Source organism: Miniopterus schreibersii, assembly GCF_964146895.1.
Source record: "Miniopterus schreibersii genome assembly, chromosome: 6".
NCBI lineage: Eukaryota > Metazoa > Chordata > Mammalia > Chiroptera > Miniopteridae > Miniopterus > Miniopterus schreibersii.
The window spans coordinates 74837457-74856492 of NC_138107.1; the positions used below are offsets into that span (position 1 = coordinate 74837457).

Consider the following 19036-nt stretch of genomic DNA (forward strand, 5'->3'; position numbering starts at 1 on the left):
ATTTTAGAAAGAGAGATAGATAGAAACATCAATGATGAGAAAGTTGTCATTGATTGGCTGCCTCCTCCACACCGCCGACTACGGATCAAGCCCGCAACCAAGGCATGTGATCTGACTGGGAATCGAACCGCGATCTCCTGGATCCTAGGTCGATGCTCAACTGCTGAGCCACGCCCACCTGGGCTGACTCTTAATTCTTTTTTAAAATTCTGATTAATTTTAGAGAGAGAGAAAGGGAGAGAAAGAGAAACCCTGGTTTGTGTTCCACTTATTCATGCATTCATTGATTGATTCTTTTCTGTGCCCTGACCGAAGATCAAACCTGTAACCTTGGCATATGGCGACGACGTTCTAACCAACTGAGCCACTGGCCAGGGCCGACAACCTTAATTTTTTAACTATAAACTTTACTTGCTTTGGGCAATATAAACTCCCATTGACAGTCTACTATGATAAGAGTAGTACATATAGGCCAATAAATATTTTACTGCTTATAATCAGTATGTCATTAGTTATCTAAACAAATAAAACACTTCAGATAGCCTCAAAACGTAAGGACTCTGATATGAAAAATATGACTGCCTATAAAGTTTATTGGTAGTTCAAGTCCCAAATTCCCAATTACAATTAATTTTTCATATTATCTACATTAACAACAACAAAAAACTTCAAAAAAAAAAAGGACTGAACTATGGACTAAAGATAAAGAGAAAAAAACAAATGTAAAAGTGGTTTAAAGAATACCACAAACCATCTAAAAATTAAGATTAAAATAGTAGTATTTGTCTTTAGAAAGTACTGGAGCATGGGGATAGTCTAGTAAAGTAAATCTGGCTAGTAAACTATACTTAGGGTGACCATAAAATTTACATCTAACCTTTTGCAAGAATGAAAGGGAGCACTATTTATAGTTATCCCTGGACAAAAGGCATAAGCTGGTGTTGTCTCAAGCAAACCAGACTTATAAGTGTACTTCTAAAACACCTTTCGAGATAAACAATCCCATTAAACCAATAAGATACATAAGGTAACATGAAAAGCCAACATTTACAACCCATTTCCTTATAATATTGCCATATTAAATAATAATTTTTGATTAAAGAGTATTATAGGAACCAGTTACTAGTAATCAATTCCCTCTGTTTTCTTTCATTTAAAAAGATTATTTTTATTGACTTTGAGAGAGAGAGGAAGAGAGAGGGGGGAGAGAGAGAAACATCGATGCAAGAGCAGAACATCAACTGGCTGCCTCCTGCATGTCCATGACCCCTACCAGGGATGGAGCCCGCAACCTGGGCATGTGCCCTAACTGGGTATCAAACCAGCAACCTTTCAGTGCATCAGATAACACCCAACCAAGTCACAGTGGTCAGGTCAAACCCCTGTTTTCTTAATTGGAGGCCTGACTATTCTAGAACCTCAGCAATGTCTACTTAAAAGCTAACATAAATGGTGTACATACATGTCGGGTACTGTCCAAGCTCGGTAACATATTAACTAACATAATCATTCTAACAACCCTAAGAGGTAAGTACTATTTCACACTAGTAAGCTTGCTCAAGGATACACAGCAAGTAACAGAACATGGGTTGAAACCCATGCTCTTAACAACTTCTTTATTTTATAAGGCATCCTATTTGCCCAGAGGTAAATTTATGTAAGTTGTATTATAAAATAGTTCTATGTTATATCATAAAACAAGAGCTGTTAGTTTTTGGTGGATAGACCACAGAATCAAGTTTTGATAGCTGTTTAATATGTAAATATAGTTAACTCAGATATCGCAAGTCTCTTAGATGAAATGAAAATGTTGGATTCTATCTCTAAGATCTTTTCTAGTGCAAATATTATTTATTTGAATGCAAATTTCATATTGTCTATTACATACTACCCTCTGCAAACTATTTCTGCCTAAGTATCAGACATAGATTATTAGTCATGTGCCCCCTTTAAAAAAAATGATACAGATGTACATTTAAATATGAATTATAATGAAGAAAAATATAAGGAGTTAAACTGTGCTGGGGATTTAAGTGGGGATAATAGAGTCATTGCTAAATCTTGTCCTATAAATCTAGCTCCAAAGGAACAAGATCTGGTGTAAATTCAAGTATCAGTAGAGTATTTAATTCTGTGTTTTACCATGGTTTTGTACTAAATATTTGATAATGAAAACTTTCTGTACTCTATCTAGTTTGTTATTGCCTTAGGGTCAATTTTTCCCTTTGTAGGGGAGGACAAATTTAATAATTGAAAAAAATAGAGAAATAATTTGGCTTACTGTATTTGTTTTATAACCAATATTTTAGGAATATAACTTACAATAACAATAATAGCTAATAGCTCTACTGCCCTACTGCAAGTACCAAGGACTATTCCAAGTATTTTATGAATTAATTTAGTCTTTAAAACAATCCTATGAGGCTGGTGCTATATTATTCCCAATATGCAGATGAAAAAACTAATGCCCAGAGAAATTATGGCCCAGAACAGTTAAGAACTTATGTGAGATTAAGAAATCCTAAAAATTAAATTGCATCTTTAAAATTCTATCAAATATTTTTGTTGACTAAATGAAGAAACAAACAAAATAACAAAATTGATGATGACGAAAAATCTACCACTTATAGAGTGGTATACTAGTACTTATCTAAGACAATCCTTCAAACCCTAGAAAGCAGGTATTGCTATATTCATTTTACAAATTAAAATTGTGAGGCAAAGAGAAAGTTCTTGCCCAAGGTCATAGACTAGAAATCAACGGGGCCAAAATATGAGGCCAGCTTTGTGAAACTCCAAAGCCTGGCTTTTTCCATCATGCCAGCGTTTCCCAAACTTCAGACACTGGCATGTCATCTTCACAAATTCTGCCATGCCCATGGGCCACTTGTGCTACTATGTTCTTAATATTTCTTCTTCTTTGGATCAAGACTTTTTAAAAAATTAATAAATGTATTTTAAAAGGAACTTGTATCACAATATAAATGAAAAATAAGTATCACTTGAAATAAATAGAAGATAACAAAAACAGTAATAAATTCAGTAAAAACTGTTAATTTAATTTCTGCCAAATGCCACTGTCTACAAAATATGCTTGTGACGACAAGGTCTACCTACACTTTATTAAAGAAGTAGCCTGTGTTGGAAAGGTGTTAAAAACTTACAAGTATCAAACTTAAAAACTTACAAGACGCTAAAGACATACAATAATTTAGCTGTGGTGAACAAAAAGAACAGATAATATCCATGAAGAAGTGATTCAGTGATAATTGCAAGGGAGGTGGTAACAGAACAAGACCTAAGAAAAGGTTACTGGATTTGCTGACTAAGATAAAAGTGAACTTTGAGACCATCCCTTTTAAAAAGGGGGTGGGGGTGAGGGGTATAAAAAAGTTAGACTAGTGCTTAGGGAGGGTACAGGCAGCAGAGAAGAAATCTGGGTCATTTGTTGTTTGGCAATAAAAGGAAGAAGAAAAATAGGAAGACAGCAAATGGGTAGGCAGGGTCAGATGAATAACACAGGAAGCAGAATGGAGCACTAAGCAGAAAATAACCATGATACAATGCAACTAGTAACTATGACAATTCTGTTTTTGCTATTTGTTAGGTGCGAATGAGAAACACTAAGTTTGCATTCGCTCCAGAATCAAGTCTTGGGGGAATCGGCAGAAATGTTATTAGGGAAGTAAAAGATTTCTGTCTCTAGGGGTTCAAAACTGTGGGTAATAATAGAAACTCTAACCATAAACTCCCTTCCTCAGGATATTAAATCCTTAGCTAAAGGCAGGCACAGAATACATATAGTAGGCTCTTAGATTTCATAGGTTTAACATCTGCAGTTTTCACTATTCATGTGAGATTTATATGGACCATGATAAGTAGTATAATCTAATTTTGACGTGGCACAAGTATCAACGACCTGCACTAGGGAATGTGCTATCCCTGTGTGATACCATTGTGAGCGTGCCCAGCACCCTCACGTCTACATGGATTTGTAGTCTTCCACTTTCAGCCAGTGCACTGGAAGTCAACCGAAGTTGTGCCTTATTATCTTTTATAAAAGAATGTATAATGTGTCAAGATATCCAGATTCTGCCATAATTTCTTTCGTTGGCAATAAATTCCCAGTTTTGTTTCTTTTTAAACTTACAACCACTCTGCTATAAAATAAAAGATAGGGGGAGGGAAAGGTTCTAAAAGGGAAGGAGGGGACTGACAATGTCAGCAAAGACACAAAGTCAGAGCTCAGAATGAATGCTACTTGTTCCTGTTCTTGCCGCCTCCTTGTCTCTTCTCAAGCCCAGAATGTTGACTGGGCTAGGGAGAGAGTACCCAAAGTGCTAGCAATGGAATATCCAAGGCTGCAAGGTCCACCACCCCCACTTTTAACTTCCTTGGCTTAATTCATGATCCCAATCACATTTATGAATGCAGAGCAACAGCAGAGCTAAGCAGGCGGCTTGCCCTAAAAAGCAGGCTGTTTCTAAACATCTACTATGCACTTTTGCTGCTCCAAACCTCATGAGGTCAGAAAGAAAACAGACCTGAATTTTAGTCCCAGTTTGCTTACAATACTGTTCGGATGAAGTATACTGGAAAAGCAGCTAAGCATGGCATAAACAAAAAGCAATATACAGTGTAAAATACATACAAAAGGATGGGCAAATGAAAGTCTCGGAGTGAGGGTGAGGTTGTTCAAATTAAATTTCTAAAGCCTACAGAAGCTAAGTCACATTCTGAAAGTGGGAGGGTGGAAGCATGGAAGTTGGGGGAGAGTACTGCAGATGAAAAAGCAGCATGACCAAAAGAAACTGACAAAGAGCAAGTAACTGTGAGAAACAGAAAACAGGTTTGCTGGGTTGGAACGCAAAGTCAACGTTAGGAGAAAAGTAAGAAACAAGGTTGTGAGGCGTCAGGGTGAGACAGAAAATCATTTTTAAGGCTGGGTAGGCATGACAACTCAGATGTGACATGTTTTCACTATTGTCATGCATTCCTCGGAAAGAGTCAACTTAATTAAAAGAGAAACCACTGACCTGTTTCCTTATTTAAATTAGTTGTCTACCACTACCTGTTCATTGTCAAGTTCAAGAACTGGAAATTATATTTCTGAAAGGCAGAAAAACTCACCTGAGTTTACTACTAAAGTAAAGTGAATCATGATATCTTAAAAAAATTAAGAGAGCCCGGCCAGGCGCAGCTCAGTGGTTGAGCGTTGACCTAGGATCCAGGTGATCGGGGTTTGATTCCCAATCAGGGAACATGCCCGGGGTTGCGGGCTCGATCCCGTCAGGGGCGTGCAGGAGGCAGCCGATCAATGACTCTCTCATCATTGATGTTTCATTGATCTCTCTCTCTCCCTCTCCTTTCCTCTCTCTGAAATCAATAAAGATATATTTTTTTAAAGCTATTATAAAAAAAATTAATGGAACAGGATAAAGGTAGAGTACCTTAAAGAAAAGTTATTAATATGCATGCTCACTATATTTGACTAGAGTTACCTGACTGAACAACTTCAAAAGTATTTGCTAACATGTAGTCTATTGAAAGACTATACAATCTGGTCTCAGTGCCATATTGTTTAAAAAGGCTCATTCATTGGTGTTTGGAATTTTTAAAGTGGTATGATAAAATGAAGAGGTTAGGCTAGGACTCATCACTGTACTGATGAGAAGTAAAGCCCTGGAGTGCCAAATTAATCAGTACACTATGTTTTGGGTGCCTGTCATGAACAGAGTGATATGAGGGAGACAAAGAAGGATAAGCTAACACTTGATTTCAAGTTGCTTGCCATCTATCAAGAAAAACATATACACCTGAACAGGAGGCTAAAAGTACATATGCAAACATACAGAACAGTGTGGGAAGGTTACAGGAGGGTTAACTGGTTGAGGAGATCAGAGAAGAGTTCAAAGCAGGATACCAAATGAAAATAAAACAAAATATAAATGGTATTTTATAGTTTTTAATTATTATTTCAAATACCTTTCTAATTCCATGAAAGACAATATAATCTTTTTTAAAATATGTTTTTATTAATTTTAGCGAGAAAGGGAGAGGAAGGGAGAGAGAGGAGCATCGATCAGCTGCCTCCTGCATGCCCCCTACTGGGGATTGAGCCTGTAACGCAGGCATGTGCCCTGACCTGGAATCGAACTGGTGACCTCTCAGTCCATGGGAGGACGCTCAACCAACTGAGCCATGCAGGCCAGGGCAGACAATAATACAATCTTATAAAGATGTTTCTTGATTATTCAGATTATTTAGCTAAATTTTACACCTGGGATAAAAATTATGAAGAAAACAAAAAAACTATAAAAAATATACTATAAATATTTCAGTATAGAAAAGAAACTCATCATGAGAGCAACCACACAATTTGTACTCTTTTGTGTCTAGCTTCTGTCACTTATGTTTTTGACATTCACCTTTGTTATAGCATTTATCAGACTTGCTCCTTTTATTACAGAACAGTATTCCACTGTATGGATACACCATATTGTTTATCCATTCACCATATAATGGACATTTTGATTACTTTTCAATTTCTGACTATTGTGAATAATGCTGCTAAACAGACATATGCACTTCTTTGCATGTTTTAATTTCTCTTGGGTAGATCCTAAGAGTGGAATTGCTCATTCATATTGTAAGCATGTTTAACTTTTTAAGAAACAACCAAACTTTTCCAAGAGCTGTGTATAAAGATTCCAGTTTCTCCACAATACCAATACTATGTCATGTCAGTCTTTTTAACTATAGCCACTCGAGTGTGTGACAACATATCGTCGTGGTTTAATTTGTATGTCCTTAATGATGAATGTTGAACATTTTTTCATATGTTTATTGACTATTCATATTATCTCCTTTGGTAAAATATCTATTAAAGTCTTTTGCCCATTTTTTAATTGAATTTTTCTTTATAATTAAGTTGTAGGATTTCTTTATATATCTAGATTAAAGACCTTTATTATGTTTTTAACATGCAAATATTTTCTGCTAGTCTGTGGCTTAACTTTTTATGTTCTTAAGTATCCTTTGAAATGTAAAAGTTTTAAAAAATTTTAATGAAGTCCAATTTATCAGTTTTTCTTTTACGATTCATGCTTTTGGTGTCATATCTAAGAATTCTGCCTAACATAGGTCACAAAGATTTTCTCCTATGTTATCATCTAGAATTTTTATAGCTTTAAATTTTACAATTAAGTATGTAATCTATTTTGAGATAATTTTTGTGTACTGTCTGCAGTATATAGTACAACATGTCTAAGTCCATTTTTTAAACATACAGATATCCAATTGTCCCAGCACCATTCAGTTAAAGACTATTCTTTCCTAACTGAACTGTCATGGCACTTTTTTAAAAAACCAAATGATTATAAATGTCCTTACATAAATGTCATTTCCGAATTCTCAATTCTCTTCCACTGATCTCCATGCTTATCCTTATGCCAATCACATGTTCTTGATTACTTTAGATTATGGTTAAGTTTTAAAATTAGCTAGGGTAGGTTTCCTATTTTGCTCATTTTCAAAATTGTTTTAGCTATTCTAGGTCCTTTGCATTTCCGTATAAATTTTAGGATCAGCTTGACAATTTCTTCAGAAAGGCCTACTGGGATTTTGATAGGAATTTTGTTGAATCTGTAGATCAATTTGAGGAGAACTGTCACTTACAGCTTTTCTTACTTTCATATGCAGATTATTTCTCACTTCTGAAGTGTTAATCTTGCCTCAGTCTGTAGAAAAAGTAAGCCATAAGGCGAGAATATCCTGATTTCCCTCCACCAAATCTATGTGCCTATTTGCCTCTGTATTTGTTATTTCTTCCCTCCTTTTAAGATTGAGGATGACCCATTTCCTATCAAAGACCTGACCCTCTGTGCAGTCAGGATTTTGACCTTTCTTGTTTTCTCAAGGACTTCTCTCATTTTCCTTCCTTCTTTTATTAATCCTAACAACTAAAATCATGCTGCGGCATTTCTTACATTCAACAAACAAAGACTTCCTTTATATCCTCATACACCTCTATCTTCTACCCGGTATCTGTTTCCTTTCATAGGCAAACTTCTTTATAAAGCTATCTACACACCAAATTTCTAGGCCTGGGCTATCAGGTATCCCCTTCAAGTCACTTAAATCTGGGTTCCATCTCTACCAGTCCATGAAACTGGCTCATCTCAGTTACTGATGACCTCTAGGTTACCAAAGTTAATGGCCATTACTTCTGCCCACATCTTCTCAACCTCTAAGCCAAACTCAATACAGTTAATTATCCTTTCCTTGAAATACTTGCACTACTTGGCATCCATGACATGACCCCATACATTCCAATTTCCCTACAGCCACTCTGGCTGTCTTTCTTAAGCCTCCTTCCTAGTGACCTTACAGTTTACCCAAGTTAAAAATGTGCAGCATTCCTCAGGGTTCTATTTCTAGTCAATCGTTTACTCTCACAGTCTCTTTCTCAGAGATTTCACCTATTTTCACAGCTTTAAATATCACTAATACACTGATAATCTTCAAATGGACATCTCCAAGTCAAATACCCGAGTTCCTCAAGATTTGTTGACCCTCTCTTATAGAGGCCTACCTGACAATCTCACAGGCTTCTGAGAGCTCAAGATTGACAAATGAAAACTCCTAAATTCTTATTATCCCTCCATCAAAATAAAACAAACAAAAAACTCAAAAAAACACATTCTTTTCCCAGCAATTCAATAATGGCAACTTCCAGCAACACCCACCCGAGTTCTTCCCTCTCCCTTAAGTTCCATATCCAATTCATTATCATGATCTCCTATTTCTACCACCTAAAAATATCTCAAATATGTCCACTACTCCATTCCCACTGCAACCTCACTAATGTAAGTCATTGTCCCCTACCTGAACTATTGCATATCCACTGGCCAATTTATTTTTGTTTGCCCCAGTATTCTCTTCTCTATACAGCAGGGTAATCTTTAAAAAATATAATTCATATGATGCTACCGGCCGAACAAAATCTTTAGTATTTTATAATCCAAACGCCTTATCACTTTGTGCAAGGCCCTCTAGCCATTCTCCCCTCTTGCTCATATTGTTCCAACTTTTCATTTCCTCAAACACATTAAGCTCTTCAGTGTCACGCCCTTCACATGCTGTTCCCTCTATGTGAAACATCTCATTTTCTCCCTTACTCCATGTCCATGTCTCTACTTACACCTAAGTAGGTCCCCAGAGTCTCCCATGATTTTCTATTAACTGTAGAGTTCTTTTCACTTTTTACATTAGCAAAAGTTATAATCCAAGAAGGCAGAGAAGATTTCTGATTTTTCACCACTGTATATACAGCCAAAATATAAACAGTAACCATGAAGAAGTATTTATTGAAAACATACATAACTTTAAGAAAGACTTATGTTCATTCAGCATTTCACAAATTCGCCTGCTCTTCCTTAAAATGTTCTTATTGTAGCAGTCCATGGGATGAGCTTGACTAGGTTGGGGGAAGGCTGGCAACCTCAAATTATATGCAAAATTTTGTTTAACTACGTTTTCTAAGCAGATGTCCAATGTGTGTGCCAGAATCTCAAAGGAATCCACAACCTAAAAGAGGTTAGAAGGAGATACAACATCTAATAAATTCTGGTGTCATCATTTAACAAAATGAACTCAAATTCAACATAGTCAATTCCTGAAACAAAATGGAGATGTAACATATATATATTTTAAGTCTAAAAGTCCTATCAAACCCCAATGAAATTTGGCATATGGTATGAACTTAAAAAAATATTTCTGAGCCAAACTTACTACATTCTGATTTTTATGTCATGCCTATATGCATACAACCCATTAAGCATAAATAAATTCCTTACAGAGAGGTAAAGGAGGGAAAAGACAAATGAAGATGCACCTGTCACAGGAAAGACTATAGAAAATGAAACATATATGAGGGAAAACATAGGAAATACAAAGTCTATCCTCCATTTAAAATTCTCACTGGCCATCTAGATATCTTAAAGAACTAAGCACCATGGACCTTAAAACCCTTTGAGATTCTCCCCTTCAAATCTCCCAAAGAATATAAAAGGAATCAATTCCAATGTCAAAATCATGAAGCAACTAATTTCAAGTCTGTGCACTACTTTCTCAAGATTGTGGTTAGAGTTTGAAAATCCAATCCAATCACTTCATGTAATGAAAACTAACACCCAGACATTAAGTGATTTGTTCAAGGTCACAAAGCTAGCTAAAGACAGGACTGGAACTTGCCTCCCGTATTTAGTGCTCCTTGTACCAACCTCTCATGCACTTTTATAGCTCCATCAAAATCCTTAGCATGAATTTCCAAAATACTAAGACTCTAACTGTGGGATATAGGTTAAGGAAAAAAAAGACCAAAACTAGCACAATGTGATATAAGAAAGAGAAAATTTTAAAGTAAATATAACACTACAGAAAGCCATTAAGTGTGACTTTTTTCAGTGCATGTTTTTCAACTGTGCATAAGAAAGTGTCTAATTAAGGAAAGATTATTTTTGTAGTTTATCATTATTTTAGTGATTCAGAAATTACAAATGAAAATAATCACTACTCCAGAATAACAAACCTGACATTTATTTGTATTAAGTTTATCATTTTCAGCGCATAATGAGGCTGTTTCCCTATTTTAATCCTATCACTGAGTAGTTCTTAAAATTGAACAAATTTTAAGAGAAAGCAAAATGGTTTATGTTTCATTCCTGTCACTTTTCTCCCATTAACTTAATGTGTTATTCAAATAATCTAACAAGATATTACTCAACACAAATGATCTAAAAGATATTTTCAGCTTCATTAATAGGGTACATTGCTTATAACCTTCAATAAAGGAACAGTTAGTACTAGAAACTTTTATCAAGTTATTATGCATTCGAAGTCTGTAAGAAGCTTTAAAATATTTCCCAACACAGAGGTTTTAAGCAAAAGCTAAGAAACATACTTATTAGTTATTGCAAAGAGCATACCTTCCCTAATCTTTAAAAAATAAACTACTTCTGGGGGAAAAAATAATTTTTAAATCAATGAATATTTTCTTGCACAGCAGACAGCAAATTCCTTACAATTAAATCCTATGAAGACAGATTTTTCTCCTCCGAGTTCTGCTCCTTTCTGGTGTGTAGCATAATTCTATAAAGTGTTAGCTATTCACTCTGTGTATTGCCATACTGTCTCCAAAAACAAATCCTTAAACTCAAAACAGGTTTTACTCTGCTAATCCAAAACAAGTGTAATTAATGAACATACCTTAAGATGTTTGATACTTGTAGTAATGTAAAATTATGTTATCTGTGTGCCCAGGATACCAACTTCAAGAATCTTTCTATTTCTCTTAAGTGCCTGTGTTTCAAGACATCATCATACATAAAACTATTTACTATGTAAAGGAGAAAATCCATATAACTCAAAATCAAATAATTTAAAATATCTACTCTTTATAAGAACTATGGGCAAAACAATCACATGAACTGTGAAAGTAAGAAAGAGCTGAGAGGTGGGAAGGAATAATGATAAAGAAGAGAGACTCTATTCACTAACAAGTTATTTAATTTCTCTGCCTATCAAGTTCCTAGTTAAAAAACAAAAATAATATCCACTTCAGAGTAGTTGCAAGGATCAAATGAATTCCTCCACGAAAATTATTTGCCTGGTAAAAGAAACATAATAAGCACTCAATAAATGCCAGCTCCTTCCTCCTTCAGTTCTGGGCCCTCTGTTCTTTGTTCCCAGACTCATTCCCCCAGATGACTCAGCCTTCTCATGACTTTTATTAACAAATGCTGAAAACTACTCCATCAATCAAAGCCCTGATGTGTAGATGCATGCCCACAGTGTGAGAAGCTATCTGTCCCCTGCCCCCAAGCAAGATACTTAGGCGATAAAGGAAGAAGAGGCCCCAAACACCTGAACTTCACTGTAAGAACAAGCACTCCAGTGGGCAAATCTCCACCTGTTTCCAACTATCTCCTGGAGAATTGCACTGCTATCTCAAAAAGCCTGAAATCAAACTCACCATCCTCTCTTAAAAATCAGGCCCTCTTCCAGGCCCTTTTCTAATTGTGAGTGGGGTCCAACAGAGAATAATCCTTTTCCTATTCTTCTCTTGTCTTAATATCATCTAAATATCACCAAGTCTGCCTTCATAATCTCTACTGTATCTCTACTGCATTTTCTGTCCCTCTGCCACCGTGAGTTCAAGTTAGAATTTCTCAGTCTTGTTACTATTGATATTTTGGGACAGATAATTCTTTGTTGTGGGGGTTGTTCTGTGCATTGTAGGATGTTTATCAGCATCTCTCCCCTTTATCCACCAGATGCCAGTAGGACTTGCTCCCTCCCCCCAGTTATGACAACCAAAAATGTCTTCAGACAGTGCCAAATACCCCCTGGAGGACAACATAATTTCTCTCACCACTGCCCCCCTCCTCCTGTATTTGAGTACCACAGCCCAGTCCACTTCACATATGCACTTAGAGTATCAACCCCCAAATTCATCTCCAATTTCTTTCCTCTGACTCTTGTTCCTCTGATCTCCTAAAGACTTCCTAAAGCACTGCTTTTATGTGTCATTTCTCTTATATCTACAACTACCTGTTATCTTCACAATTGGTTCAAAGCTCTCCACCCAGCCTTGATAATCTGGTCTCAATTAAACATTATCTCACAAAGCACCTCACACAGTGACTACCCAGCAGCCCTTCAACAGCACAGATCTATTTGCTCATCCAGTCCCTCCTTTTCTATCCTTCTGCTGACACCCTGGTTTGGACGCCCATTACCTAGTATCCATTCTAGACCACTGCACAAGCCTACTTCCTCAGCCTCTACTCTTTTCCTCACTCAAAGTCGAAAACTATCAATGAGTTACACTGCCTACGGAAATATGAAATCTTCCATCTGTTCTTTAGAGTCCTTCCTAATATGGTCTAATTCTATGTTCCACTACCCTGAAAACATACTCTACCTTTGGCACAAGCTGACATCTGCTAGTCCTTGGAAAGGCTCCTACACTTTCCAACTTTGGTCATGTTTTTTTTTCTGCCTGGAAGTCCTCTTAATCCCACTGCCCTCCTTCCACACTAACTTAAAGTCCACCTGAACTAAGAAGGCTTTCCTGATCATACTTCCTTTGTATCTCTCCTATGGTATTCACATTCTGCTTTATGTTACCACATGTGTATTCCTGCAGTTTAGAAGGTCCCTGAGAGCTTCTTACCCTTTTAATGCTGTGAAATGCCCAGCCCAGTGCTAGGTAGACAACTCAACATTATATGTGAGTTTCCCCAAATGTTTCCCACTTAGAAAGCAATGAAGGGCTTTGTTTTCAGACAGTCTCAAACCACCTTAATCGAATTAAGTTCACATTCCCTTCCCTTTGTCTTACATCAGATGTCTTAAGCCAATTTTAAATAAACTGTCTTCAAGATACCCAGAATGCTATTTAGGATTTATTACTGTAAGAGTTCTGCTTTAGGGAGTTCCTAGCTTGCAACTTGTAAATGAATCCTGAATATTTATGCTACTTAAGCTCTCTCTTTATACAAAAGGGCAATAGAAATTTCTTTTTCAATGTTAATAAAATTAAGCAAAACCTGAAAATAAGTGGATTGGATTAAACGTATTTCAAACCAACGTTAATTAATGCTAATTTGTCTATCCTAAATAATACATTTAAAGTCCTAAATAAATGAGTCAGTTTATTTCAGTTTCCCCCAGCCCAAAGACCAAAATAGAACATGGGAGGTTTCTCTTAATTTTAGTTCCTAAATGAGTTGAAGGTATGTTTTATTTCTACAAAAAGACTGAGTTCTAACCAGACCAAAGCCATACGAAGAGAATATATACCCCACACTACCACTTCCATTATTTAGCAGGGGGGGCAAACTATAGGCCCTATTTTGTATGCCCCTGAGCTAAGAATGGTTTTTATAAAGGGTTGTAAAAACCAAAAAAACGAAGAAAAATTTGTGACAGAGACTGGTAGGCAAAGCCTAAAACCTTTTTCCCTGTTCAGCAGCATGAATTTGAGACTCCTAGCTGTTGGTATGTACCTTTCCTCCCAAGATTTTTAAAAAGCAATATAAAGCATACAAGGTTATGCAAAAAGATAGAACTCATTCAACTTAGTCATAGTTACTGCACAGGCAACTTCTAAAACAGAGGCCTGTGTGAATTCTTATACTTCCCAGGATTTTTGTTAGGAAGAACTTGACTCATTCTATAGATGAGCACATTTATGAAGAGTGAAAGTCCCCAGCCCAAAGTCATAGTGTTAACTACAGAGTGGGGTCAAAGACCTAGGCCTCAAAACTCCTGATTCGGTGCTCTCTGCAGTACACTGCATCATCATGATGCATTTGGCTTTAAGTTTTGGAGATTTGGATAAGTAGCTTCAACCATTATAAGATGAAAGCTTAAAACCCGTTCCTGATATGTACACAGACTCTTACTAGCAGCCATGAATCATTAAACAGTAACATTAATGCCCACCGCATACATTAGATAAGAACTTCTAGGAAGCCTTTTATTTTAAAAACGGATGTGAGAGAAAGCTTCAAACTTGCTGTTTGCGCCCCTAGTGCTACAGATTGCAGCGAACAGGCTCGCCTGACCTCCAGCTGCTCAATACTTACCTCCCAACCCAAACCCACAAGTTCCACCAAATGTTATCGAATGCCAATCGCAAACCCGTCCCCTTTACATCAGCCACACGTTCTAGAGTTAATTACAAGTTCTTTTCAGATCTTCTTGCAACTACTAGCTGGAAGTTCAAATTTTTTAATCTCCCTAAGAATTTAGTTTCCTTAGAAAAACGGCTTCTTCGATTTCTAAATCTACAATACCCAGTTCATCGTGTCTGCCGGGTTAATTAAAGAATTTAAAAACATTTTACCTATACTGATGGCTACTCTGCACGATCCGAAAAGCTATGTTTATACCAAGACTAGGATTCAAAGACACGGTAACAACCCACGATCCTTCCTCTGAAGTTGCTCTTCCAGTGTTGAAAATTACAGACTGCGGGGTAGCCGAGAGATACAGGTCTTGGGCTCTTGGGAGATAATAGACCCCCGCCCCCACTGTTATCTCTGCGTGACTTTTGTCCTCTAAGAGCGACCCCTCCCCCTCGACCGCGGCGCGAGCGCCGACGGCCCGGGCACCTGCGGCCCCCGCCCAGGGCGGTGGGGCCCGGGGAACCTGCCCACCGCCGGCCCTTCGGGAAACGGCGCCCACTCCCACCCCCGGGAGGCGGGCGGCGGGAGGCCCGAGCGGCCGGGAACAGACCCCCGGGCGGCCCGCAGGCCCCGGACGCAGCAGGAGACGGGGGCGGCGACCTCACCTGGGGGACCACGTCGTTGGGCAGCTGTGCGGCCCGGAGCAGCTCCAGCACCCGCCCGTTGGCCGCCACCTTCTTGGTGCTCTCGATGTCGCAGTAGGAGAAGAGATCCGAGTAGTATTTCTGCTCCGCATCGCTCAGCGTTAAGCCTTCCATCGTCGCCTCCGGCTCACGGCCGCCCCACCCCGCATGCAACACCCGGGCCCGGCCCCACGACCCCGGGCCGGCGGGGGCTGCGCGGCCCGGCTTTCTCCTCGGCCCCGGCCTCGGCCTCGCGCGCGCGGGGTGCGCTCGAGCAGCAGGGCCCGGAGGTCGCGAGGAGGGGGCCCGGCCGGGCTCGGCGCGCCGCCGCCTGCGAGGCCCGCGCGGTCCCGGGCTCGGCGCGGCGCGCGGCTCCGGCTGCGGCTCCCGCTCGGCGGCCTCGGGGAAGGAGGCGGGGACGCGGCGGCGCGAGGCTCGGGCGGACCCCGCACCGCCCCCGCCGCGGGTTCGAGTCTGCCCGGCTCCCCGCCGCTTCCCCCCGCACTTTCCGCCTCGGCTTCCCCTTCCGTCCACGCCCCCGGAGCGGCAGCACTTCCCGGAAAGTTGTGGGGTTTCGAGTCTAAAGTTTCGGGGTTTCTGGGCTGAGCGCGGCCGCCGCTCCGCCTCCCTCCGCCGCCATTTACTGCGCCCCGGCCGGGCCGCCGACGCGCCGCACCGACACTGACAGCGGCCGCGCTCCAGACCCGGATGTGAGGCCGGGAGGAGAGAGCGCGAGAGGGAGAGAGACACCCACCGGGCGGCTCGGCCGCTCCCGGGAGGGGGCGCAGCGCCCCCTGGTGGCCGGAGCCCGCGGCGGGTGGCCGAGGGCCCGCCTTCCGCTGGACGAGCTGCGGCCCGGGGCGGGCGCAGCGCGCGGCCCCGGAGGATGGGGAGAACGCAGAGATGCGGGTCGCAGTCTACATTGTTCCGAAGCTTCTGGCACTAAGCGTTGCGTAAACATTTGACTGAAAGGGAACATCGTTCAGGTGATTGTATCCCTTGGGGCCTTTCTGATGTCAGAAGTTTCTGGAACAAACTCAGCACTTCTGCGTGCTCTGAAGGGCTTTGAACACCCAACCTCGTTGGAAACTCTCCCCAGATAGACGCTAACGCTGAGACTCAACTCCCACTCCTGGTTTAAGCCTGTTTACCTGAGAAAGGAAACGTGCTGACCGAGGGAAACGCACGCGCTTGCCTCGCCCCAGGCCGCGCGGCCCCGGGGCTCACCCCAGAACCTCCCGCTTCCCCCCGACAGCGGGAGGGCGCGGTCCTGTCGGCACCTACCCGCGGAGGGGATCTTCACGGTATCTCAGGGAGGAGACCTTAACAAGAGTTTATGTGACAAATAGGACGTACTTCAAAAACAGCAGCTGAGGCAGAATCATCCGGATTTTCCAGTTTGGGTTTTTATTTTGTCTTCTACGTGTTGCTCCCCAGAGGGCTGATGCTGCAAATTAGTACAGGTTCACAATCCTTTATCTGGGATTCCAGAATTCAAAAAGCACTGTAAAGCCAAAGCTTTTTTTGGTAACTCTCTGGCAAGCAAAACCTAAGGTGCCTCATTTGGAGGGAAAAATCTTAACTCCCGTGAGGCTATTTATAGTCTTTATAGATGCCACTTAGTGTCAATATTTATTGACTGTACTCCTGGCTTTAATGGGGTGTTAATATGTTACGGTTAGAGGCATTGTGTTACCTTTCCTTGTTTAAAAAAGATGAGGGACTGTGGAGCTGTAAATATTGTCTAACTTGAATAGTAGCATTTTATATAGATGCAGATATAACATGTCATTAAGCTCAAATTTCCCTATCTCTAAAATTTTTCAATTTGCCACAAAGACCTCGCACACCCCAACAGGGCACCTGTCACAGGTGGTCGGAGCCCCACAGATGGCCTGTCTTCAGAAGGTATACACGGGAGGAGCACAGTGGGGTGGGGACTGATTCACAGCTGTCTGCAGCATCGTCTCTCCGCCCTTTCCTAGGCTTTGAAGGTCTTTCTGGCCCCAGGGCTTTTCTTCCTGCCACCCAAAATACTCTGCCCACAGACCTTTGCGTGGCTTGCTCTCTCACACCACTCAGGTCCCTTTCACACGCCACCTCCTTCCTACAGCACCTGATCTAAAATAGCCTTACCACCGCATTCTCTCCCCTCTTCTGAGTTATTTCTCTTTATAGCACTTTTAAAGTATGTATCCATTTATATTTTAAAATAATTTTTAAATGTTTTTATTGATTTCAGGGGGGGGGAGAGAGAGAAACATCAATGATGAGAATCATCAATTGGCTGCCTCCTGCACGCCCCCTACTGGGGGTGGAGCGCGCAACCTGGGTATCAGCCCTGACTGGGTATGGCACCTGTGATCTTCAGGTTCATGGGTTGACGCTCAACCCTGAGCCACACGGGCCAGACCCATTTATATTTTTAATAGCTAATAATTATGGAGTACGTTCTATATTTCAGGCACTGTTCTAAAACTTTACACTAATTTCCACATTAATCACAACAACCCTATGAAGTAGGCACTATTAGTATTTTTATTTGACAGATGAGGGAACTGAGGCACAAATGGGATAAGTAACTTACAAGTCACATTGTTATTAAATGTCTGGATCTGGGATTCAAAATCCAGACAATCTCAACTCCAAAATCACTCTCCTATAGTGTCTTTCTTACTTGTTTAAGTCCCCCCAGCTACCATCCATCCCTGCATTTGCCAGAAAATATTTGTTCATTGCTATAGCTCGGAGGCCTATAATGTGGCACATAGCACTCATCCAGAATTTGTTGAATGAATAAATGAACAAATGATGTGATGAGCCAGTCAATACTGTTATCTCCTAGTTGACTCCCTTATCTCAAGCAACCTCCAGCTCCACTCCTCTGCAGCCACCTAAAATAATTATAGGATTGCTTCACTTCCAAGTTCTGGGAATCTGAAATTTCCTTCACAGTCCATAATGTGCTTTCCTCTTACTCTCACCTCCCATTCCTCAAATGAGCCTGCTCATTATAACCTTCAGGTTCTCCTCTTTCTATCCAAACACATAATTCGTGTATTGAAACATACACTTTGAGCATCTTGTGCCCATGTAAAACAGACTGCATGCTCTTCTCAGGGATCCCTCACTCCAGGACTTTACTGTGAGCCATGCCAATGATGCCCTGCAGCACCTGGATTCCTTCATGCACTGTCCTTCCCCCCTACCCCTTGCCAAAGGCGAACACTGAGTTGGCCACATGTGTCACAGGATGTGGAGGGGGACTCTTCCTGCGGTCCTGTTGCTCTGTGAGGCTTTCCTAGGACATAGAGTAGGAGTTTTCCTGTTGATGACCAAGGCCAAGCTGAGGACAAAAAGTACCACATGTTCTAAAGAAAAACAATGAAGTCAGACCCCCTCCCCCTTAAGTAAGGGTTTAGGAAGACCAACCGGATGGGCCCTACAGCCAGCAACTGCTACCTCAGCCCCAGGGACCCACTCCCCAGGGTGGGGGAGGAGCCTGCGTCTGTGTGAGAGCCCCTCCAAGCAAACACAGCTTCGTGGAGGCAGGAGCTCAAAAAATCAGGGAGGCCTGCATGAAGGGAAGACCTTCTGGACCCCTGGCTAGATACTGGGTGGGCTTGGTGCTGGAAGGTTTGACAGTTTCGCAAGTGA

At 40.6% G+C, this 19036-nt stretch overlaps 1 protein-coding gene across 6 annotated transcripts in view; it reads right to left on the reverse strand.

Annotated features, from left to right (window-relative positions):
• REPS1 (RALBP1 associated Eps domain containing 1) overlaps positions 1-19036 on the reverse strand; it is a 93668-nt gene that overhangs the window by 46478 nt on the left and 28154 nt on the right. For 4 of the 6 annotated variants that reach the window (XM_081141065.1, XM_081141063.1, XM_081141064.1 and 1 more), the window contains exon 1: positions 15362-16128. The exons of 1 other annotated variant lie outside the window; for it this stretch is intronic. In XM_081141065.1, the coding sequence (XP_080997191.1) occupies positions 15362-15514 (153 nt within the window). In that variant the 5' untranslated portion in view covers positions 15515-16128. Of the gene's footprint in view, positions 1-15361; positions 16130-19036 lie in introns of those variants that run through there. One more of the 6 variants, XM_081141066.1, reaches the window with a different exon arrangement.